The sequence below is a fragment of the Arvicola amphibius genome, chromosome 1, assembly GCF_903992535.2.
Source record: "Arvicola amphibius chromosome 1, mArvAmp1.2, whole genome shotgun sequence".
Taxonomy (NCBI): Eukaryota; Metazoa; Chordata; class Mammalia; order Rodentia; family Cricetidae; genus Arvicola; species Arvicola amphibius.
The window spans coordinates 79,829,818-79,838,708 of record NC_052047.1 but is presented as its reverse complement, the minus strand read 5'-3'; the positions used below and the strand labels follow the sequence as shown (position 1 = coordinate 79,838,708).

At 42.7% G+C, this 8,891-nt stretch overlaps 1 protein-coding gene across 1 annotated transcript; it reads left to right on the top strand.

Annotated features, from left to right (window-relative positions):
- Window positions 1-294: 294 nt before the first annotated feature.
- Pno1 (partner of NOB1 homolog) lies at window positions 295-8,057 on the top strand. Its single transcript, XM_038337342.1, has 7 exons — window positions 295-534; window positions 654-803; window positions 2,270-2,353; window positions 2,545-2,605; window positions 2,800-2,917; window positions 6,918-6,988; window positions 7,469-8,057. Exons 1-7 carry the CDS (start codon window positions 331-333, stop codon window positions 7,534-7,536), a joined length of 756 nt encoding a protein of 251 aa, XP_038193270.1. The 5' UTR covers window positions 295-330; the 3' UTR covers window positions 7,537-8,057.
- Window positions 8,058-8,891: the final 834 nt, after the last annotated feature.

Below are 8,891 nucleotides of genomic sequence, written 5' to 3'. Positions count from 1 at the left end.
ATAATGCCGGATGAGACGCTGAGACTGCACCAGATGCTTCTCCACACACGGCCCAAGCTGACTTACTGCCCTTTACCACAACGCTTTCAAATACACACGTTAGAGGTTGAGAACGCTTCGGCTGAGAGCGTGTGGGGGATACGGCGACACTAGCAATCAGGCATATCGTAGGGCAGCCAGGCAGGCACGCGAACCAATCCTGCTGTAGGCCCCCCGGCGTGGGCTCGGTCTCAGGAAAGGGGCGGTGCCATCGCGCTGATTGGCGGAGGCTGGCGCACGCGCAGTATAACTACGCACGTGTCCGGCTGGTTGTACTCACTGGATTCGGACATGGCTGAGATGGAGACGCAGAACTCCGGGACGGAGGACGGCTTCACTCTCGTCACACACCGAGGGAGCCGGCGGGCGAAGAAGCGTCAGGCCGAGCAGCCGTCAGCAGCTGGACAGGACGGAGACGCCAGCAGCATGGACACGGAGGAGGCGCGGCCGGCTAAGATGCCGGTCTTCCCGCCGCTCTCGGGCGAGCGGCTCCTGGTGGGGACCGAGGCGCGGCGGGGTGGGGTCGGGCATCCAGGCGGAGGATCCGTTCTGGTTTTAAGTCTCGTCCCGCCGGTCTCCGGTCACCTCCTGAATGTGTGCGTGCTTTGTTGCAGGCTGAAAAAGAAGAAACGAGAAGTATTCCCGTCCCCGCTAACAGATACACACCATTAAAAGAGAACTGGATGAAGATATTTACTCCCATAGTGGAACATTTGGGACTTCAAATACGCTTTAACCTGAAATCAAGAAATGTAGAAATCAGGGTAAGGAGAAGGGTAGCCGTTTCGCTGCCTGCCGAGTTTTCTCCCTCAGAAATGAAGATAAATGAATGCATTTCCCTTAATAGAGCTTGTTTTTTAGTAAGCTGGTACTTTTGGTGGCTTTGCTCTCTGAAGAAAACTGGTTTTTTTTTTTTTCCATTCTCTTTCCTACTTGGTTCCAGACAGCTTTCATGGTCTAGCTTAAGCACTTTCTCGTTAGAAGTTTGTATTTTTCTCTTGTGCTTCACCAGCTTCCTTGTTTACTGCAGGATCCTTAGTTGGTAGTCTCAGTATGTGTTGATAAAGCCATGGATCACGAGCGTAGTGTGTTAGCTCGAGATAAAGCTTGTCATTTGGTCTTTAAGGTGTGATGTAGGTACCTTTCCATTCTCTCCCTCAACCCCACACATGCCAAAGTTTAGAGAAATTCAGTGCCTTGGCCAGTCTTCAACCTTGGTGCTAGAAGGGACCACTTAGGGTCTTCTACAATGACATGTTATTTTATAGATGAAAAAACATAAATCTAGAATATTTATGGTACTTGCCAAAAGTCACATATAGAGTGGGATCTAGAGTCGGGAGCTTTGTTGTTTGTTTCCTTTTTTGGAGACTAGGTTTCACTGTGTAGCCTTGGCTGGCCTGGCACTCAAAGGGGTCTGGAGGGTACTGGGATTAAAGGTGTGTGCTCCCTTAACCTACTGGGTTCTGTTTTTAAATGTAGAAATCCTGTTAACACAATCCTGTATGCTTTTAAGTTTGTCAAATGGGGAATCTCTTCAAATGGGTTGTGAATTTGTGTGGGAGACCAGAAGGAGTATTTTAGAAATTAAACTGTGCTTGGGTTTTAGTACTTTAATTTTCTTGCGTATGATGTGTTTATATTACAAAGCATTGAAAGTTGTCAAGATGAAACTTAGAGCTAGATGTGTAAGGCATATTATTTACAGTGGTGGGCGTTCTCTGAATAACAGCTATTTCTGTAGTTCAAGTAATTTCTTGCAGACAGGATTCCTACTTAAACTATTCTTGATTTCCTCAGTACTAGGCATGCAGGTAGTCAGAACTGGAGTTGTTGATTTGGGAAACAACAGCATATAAATGGTCCTTTAAGACAGGACGTCAGGTCAGGACTCTTTGGGGGATACTGCCGTGATGGAGAAGAGAGGACCTGTCTGGACATTTACTAGAGGACAGAATGGGTGTGAGCCCCTGGTATGCTAGAGACCAACCTCCATTACTCATAGAGTATGTTTAGTCATTTGAATGGGTTTGTGTAGCATTTCCCAGCATTGGGTCCAGAAGATTCCCTTGTACGAATTAAAGGGAATGCTTATTCCACCTTAAAGGGGCCTGAACAATGTTGGGGAGGGTGGTTGATGGTGAAGGAAATTATAATAAAATACCATTTCTGGTATTTTATTTTTAGAAATGCTTTCTCATCCCCTCCATATGTGTACCTCTTTTTTCAGACTTGTAAAGACACCAAGGATGTCAGTGCCCTGACCAAAGCAGCCGACTTCGTGAAGGCCTTTGTTCTTGGATTTCAGGTGGAGGTGAGTGGTCTCGTGAGACTTGGAAATGTACAGGAGACTTGGAAATGTACAGTGTGGACATTTCAGTGGATCGATCATTTTCCAAACCTTTGAGTTTTGTGACTGTGGTGTCTGGATTTTAGTTGTAAGAATGCTGTCGCTGTCACACGTCTACTGAAGAGGCCTTGTTGATGCCTACTCTTGTTTTGTAGGATGCACTCGCGCTCATCAGGCTGGATGACCTCTTCCTGGAGTCCTTTGAGATAACCGATGGTAAGGGAAACAAGTGGGTGGTTCTTCTGTGTGAACCGTCAGCCTTTGTGTTTCCGACTGCATTGTGTCGTGTCTGGTTCTCTAATAGCTTCAATTGAGCTGCATTACTAACGCTTTTCAGAAAATGTATATTCGTGTTGTTTAGTAGAAAAACTCAATAGCCAGCCACCTGATGTCTTGTTTTTCTTGTTCAGTTAAGCCCTTAAAAGGAGACCACTTGTCAAGGGCAATAGGAAGAATTGCTGGCAAAGGAGGAAAAACCAAATTTACCATAGAGAATGTGACACGGACGCGGATTGTTTTGGCAGATGTGTGAGTACCTTGTCTTGAGGAAATTTTCATGATTTGTAGTTGATCTTACTAGTTTCAAAAAGGTCATAGCTCATATTTGTTGTAAATATTTTTCCTTTTTTTTTCCTTTTGGTATTGGGGATTGACTCTAGGACATGGTGCATTTTGGTCATGTACCATACCACTGCTTTATAATAGTTGCCTTTAACCCACATTGGGTTTTTTCTAGTTATGTGGTTCTAGTTGAATAGTCACCAACTTGAAAGGATATTAATCAAGGAAATTTCAGTAATTGTCCCCCTCAGAATAAAAGAAATAACTTAGACTCACTGTTAAAATGATTTATTAAAAGGGAAGCTTTAAATTTTATCTTGGACAAATCTATTAAATCCTTAAGGGAAGTACAAATAGTAGGTGTTTGAAATCCCATTGTGAGGTTTTCCTTTAAAAAGTCAGATAGTTGCATGTGCCTGTATATAGGATGATACAGGCTATCGACGAGGGTGGGGTTCTGATGTGGAGCTGGGAGTACCTCTGAGGTCAGAGCTGCTCTGTTTCCATGTTGGTGTTAAACAGGCAGATAGATGTCTCAGAACTGATAAAATATGAAGTTGGCAGATAGCGGTTGACAGACAGGGTGAGGATTTCATTTAATTCTGTTTTGCTCTAAACATCATTATTTGGACCACATTAATGTAGGCATTCTTTATATTTAAGGGCAATTATTATATTGGTGGTCCTCTCCTTGAAGCCAAATATCATAATTCTGCCTTTTTATGGATTGAGTCTTATGAGTCTGAAACCTGAGCTTTTTTTCTACTGGAAATTTCAAAGATACGGAAACAACGATGTTTAAGATGGCTGAACGTAGCCTGAAAGTTTTTGTAAAGTTGTTTGAGAAAGGGTATTTTTGGCACAATTTACATGAGTAAACGAATTCACCTGACAGCCTTGTCAGTCCAGCGGGTTGCTCAGCATAGCAGTCCTGCAGCCCCGCCACATCCATACTGCCCACCCTCAGGGTCCCCATGCGTCATTTTATCCAGTCCTTTACCCCACCCTAGTCCCAGTGTGTTCATTTAGCACATTGCTTTGAATGCTTCATTTTGTTGGGACAGCAGTAGTTCACTTTTTTAAATAGCCAAGTAGCATTCTAATTACAGTTGATGGGCATTTGGAATGTTTTATTGGAGTTATTAGATACCAAATTCTGATGTAAAGGTACTTTTTTATCTTTAGATTAATTTTGAATTAGATTTAAAATGTAACAATAGTGGTTTTTTTGTTGTTGTTAAATTTAGAATTTTGTTTGTTTTTTTGAGACAGGGTTTCTCTGTGTAACAGCCCTAGCTGTTCTGGAACTAGCTCTGTAGACCAGGCTGGCCTTGAACTCACAGAGATTCACCTGCCTTTGCCTCCCAAGTGTTGGGATTAAAGGGTTGCGTCACCACCACCCAGCCTCATTTAGAAATTTTTTGATTGTAATATAATTAATTTCTTCTTTCCCGCCAAACCCTATCATATGCCCTTCTTTACTTTTTCAAACTCATAGCCTTTTTAAAAAGTTAATTGTTATGCCAGGCAGTGGTGTTGCATGCCTTTAATCCTAGCACTCAGGAGGCAGAGGCAAGCAGATCTCTGAGTTTGAGGTCAGCCTGGTCTACAAGAGCTAGTACAGGACAGGCTCCAAAGCTACAGAGAAACCCTGTCTCGACTTGCATGTATGCTTATACATATTTATTCCTAAATATATTTCTAAGTTGTTCAGTCTGCTTGATGTTACTTGTGTATGTGTATTCAGAGCTGACCATTTGGTATTGGATAATAATTGGTATGATCTTTCCTGGGGAAGACTGTTTCTCCCACCCCAGCATTCCTGTTACTTGTAGTTCTTCCTATAGGGTTGAGGCCTCTTTGGCTTTTCCCATCTTCTTTGGTATGTCCATTGTTGTCCTTGCTCAGCTCATGATTGGACAGTCATGTTGATGAGATTTTATGAGTGTCATTTCTGGTGTTAGTAAGAGACAGCCTCACCTCAAAGCCCTGATCCTCTGGCCCTTGTAGTGTTGCTACCTTCTTTTCCAAAATGTTCCCTCAGCCTTAGGTGTGGGAGTTTATAGGTGTATCTTTTGGGACTGGGCTCCACAACCCTGCATATCGATTGGTTATGGTTTTCTGTAGTGGTCTCTGTCCATTACAAAGTGAAGTTTCCTTTAAGAGGAATGATGACTACACTTACCAAGCTAGACATCTGGTAATTTTATAAAGTTGCTAGTAACTTGGCGATACACATAATAAACATGAGCAGGATACAAAATTAAGGACAATTTGCTTTCTAGATACATTTAAAATACCAAAGGGGGGAGATAAAGTTGCCTATGTTTAATGAAACCTTCATGCATCTAAATATGCACACAGTTGGTTGGACTTTATGAGCACCTGCCTCATCCGTGCTGGAGTGTTGACTGGCTTGACCATGTATAGGGTCAATTGCAGACAACCACAGCTGCTCTGAGTTCATGAGTACAGCTGCCCTGCCTGCCATGTCCAGAAAGCCCTGCTTTGCAGCAGTCCTTGCCTGTTTCTACCTCCTCCATTCTTTCTATCCTCTCTTCCTCGATGCTCTGTAAGTCCGGAGGGGCCAAGCATTCTGCAGTTGCTCATTCTCTGTGCTCTGACCCACTTTGAGTGTCTGCGTTCATCACTGTGCACTGCAGAAAGCCAGTTCTCTGATGAGGGCTGAGAGCTGCAGTGGTCTGTGGGTGTCCAGGTTTGCTGCTGTTTAGGAAAATCAACTATGGGTCTCATGTCCCCTCAGCAGGTTCTTGGCCAACTTTATAGAACTAGTTTGAGTTCCGTTTGTGGAGTGGGCCTTAAAACCAGTCTGAAAGCTGGTGCTTATTCCATAATATCGATGGACCATTGTATTAGTGAGCCCATCTTGCCAGGTTGGTCATTATCATAAGCTAGTGGGCTTCCTATCTGAGTAAAACCTGTGACTTTCCTCCTTTGGCAGCCTGTCAGTATCCCACATCTACTAGCATTGGACTTTTTATGTGATATTTTATCAGAGAGAAGCATTATATCCCCCAAGTATAAAATAACATCTTGTTTAAATGTATATAAATATCAAAGCTTCTAAAGTAGTTTTTCTTAGCTTTGTAAGTTGAAATTGAAAGATGCTGTGGTAAGTGAATCCGTGTTACAGTTCAGGGTGTTCAGTGAGCAGCTAAATGGTCTAAGCATTCTTGATTTCTGCGTCCTTTTCATGTTGTGGCCTGTATCCTTCCCATCCTTACTGCTCAGGATGAAGTCCGGAGCCTCACACTAGGCAGGGTGTGTTCCTCTGAGCTACATCCCTAGCCCTAAGTCTGCTGATTTCTGACCTTGTATACAATGGAAATACTATCTACCTAGGAAGGGTCCCTTGGAGGATTACATGATAAATGTTCAGGACTCACTGGACTTGAGCAACTGTTGACCAGGAATTTTTCTGTTTCTTTTCATTTAATTTGTGTTTGGGTGGGTGGATCATGTGCCATACCACTTGAATGTGGGTCGGAACAACTTGTGGGAGTTGGTCCTCTCCTTCTGTCAAGTGGGCCTCGGGGAATCAAACTTAGTTGTCAGGCTAGGTGCCAAGTACCTATACACACTGAGCCATCCCTCCCTGCCTGTACCCAGGAATCTGGGAGTGGTAGCATGTCTATAATCTCAGCCCTCGGGAGGCATTGCATGTTTAAGGCCAACCTGGATAACACTGCAAAAACTGCCAAGAAAAAGAAAGGAATTTTTAATTTGTTCTTGTCGGATAATTTTTTTTTATGGGGATATATAATTACTAAACCACAGTCACTGATTGGAGAAGAGTTTTAGAAAATTTAGAAAGTTGTCAGCAATCACCCCCTGCCCTTGTTTTAGAATGTGGATCTGTTGTGATTTCCAGAGTTTTTAATAAGTTTCCCGGAATTTGGTACGGACATGGTTTTCATGGCTAACCTGACTCATTTGCTTCTTTCAGGAAAGTTCACATTCTCGGCTCTTTCCAGAACATCAAGATGGCAAGAACTGCCATTTGCAATCTCATTCTAGGTAACAGCAGTTTATTATTCCCTTGGTGTTTCCTGATTAGGGAATAGAAGGATTCAAGCCTTACTTACAAAGCAGCTTTCATATTGTTAAAGATACCAAACGGAAGTCAAAGAGTTGGTAAAGGGAAAAACAGGAATATTTCACTTAGATTCCATCTGTTAGAGAAAAGAAAGGGTTCCTTGGCTAATCTCATTAAATCTGTACACAGAAAAGCTATTCCAAAAATAACAGACCAGTTTAGGTTCTACAAAATGGGGGCTGCTGAACACATCCAGTCAACTTGATTTAATCTAGTTCTAGAGTCAGCAATTTGCTCAGAGAATTGGAGGTTTTTCTCTGGTGTTCATGTCTGGCTAGCTGGCTTTTTGAAATACTATTTTTACAACTGACTTCTCTTAGCAGTGCAAAGTATTTGTCTTTTGTGTAGTTCTGTGTATTTGAATATATTTGTATATATAATCTGCTTTTTTTCTTGAACAGGAAATCCTCCATCAAAGGTGTATGGCAATATCCGAGCAGTGGCCAGCAGAGCAGCGGACCGGTTCTAATTCTCCTCTGACCCTTGAGATGCACACATAAAACCAGGGGAAGATCTCCCAGCTGCCTACAGCCTCGGTTCCTTTTCACGTCTCAGCCAGAGCAGAAGCAGAAAGAGAAGGTTTAACAGGACTTGTACTCTGCTGCTTCTAGAATAATTCAAATATCAAAATGTAATACTTGTAATACTTAATACATTAAGTATAAATTGCTGTATTTTTTCCTTAATCCCATGTGGCAGATTCACAGTTTAAAATCCTGTCATTTACAGGCAACTTTGTAATTTGTCATTTACAGACAGATTTGTAAATAAAGTTAGCATTTTTTTTTTCTCTGAAAATTTTTATTAAAATCTCCGAAGACTTGTAAATCATTGTCCCTGCTACAGGGCACCGACGTGACTGGGGCACAGCACTGGTCTGCGCTGTTGAACCTTACGTGCTCAACTTTGCACTCTCAGTGCAATTTATGAAGCCTGCATCACAAGGCTTCTCGTGTACGTGATGAAAATAAAGCCATTTTCTAAACAGTATATTCTTGTAACTAGTGTCTGTATATGTGGATTTACTTATTATATTGTTTAGAACCTTCTTCATTAAACATGATTTAGATACTACACTCTCTTTTGTTTCTCAATCCCTGGCCAAAACAATGATTGGGGAGTATCAGGAAATAACTAAAAGTAGTAGTACCTTTTTGAGCCAAGTGGTGGTGGTGCACACCTTTAATCCCAGCACGGTGGAGGCAGAGGCAGACTTTATGAGTTCGAGGCCATCCTGGTTCTACAGAGCAAATCCCAGGACAGGCTCAAAAGCTACACAGAGAAACCCTGTCTTGGGGGGCGAGGAAGTAAATTTTTTAAAAAATTTTTAAAAAAATGCTAAGTATTTATGAGTGTTTTGTGCATTGGGTATGTGTACTATGTATGTGCCTGGTATCCCCAGAAGCCAGAACGGGACCAGATTCCTCAAACTGCAGTTAACAGAGAAGCTTGTGAACCACGTTTTCTGGGAATAAGTCTGAAAGGCCAGCAATCTTTAGCACTGAGCCAGCTCTAATAAAGAGGGGTGTGTGTTTGGAGATAGGTATCTATCACTGTGTAGCCCTGGCTAGCCTTGAACCCACAGAACTTCCCCTGCTTCTGCTTCCTGAGTGCTGGAATTCAGGGTATACACCACCACATCCAGTAAAAATTTTAGTTTCATTTATGTGAATTTGGTGTGTGTGTGTGTGTGTGTGTGTGTATCCCTGCCATGTATATAGAGGGGTGTGTGCGGGTGCCTGCACTTGTGTATAGGGGTGTGGGGGGTGCCTGCCACGTGTGTATAGGGGTGTGTGTGCGGGTGCCTGCCATGGGTGTATAAGG

Bases quoted from the DNA above. Each gene is read 5' to 3' on its own strand.
- Pno1 (XM_038337342.1), top strand. From the start codon at position 331: ATGGCTGAGATGGAGACGCAGAACTCCGGGACGGAGGACGGCTTCACT. The intron at 2,606-2,799 runs GTAAGGGAAACA...TTTCTTGTTCAG, and splicing joins GTCCTTTGAGATAACCGATG to TTAAGCCCTTAAAAGGAGAC. The intron at 6,989-7,468 runs GTAACAGCAGTT...TTTCTTGAACAG, and splicing joins CATTTGCAATCTCATTCTAG to GAAATCCTCCATCAAAGGTG.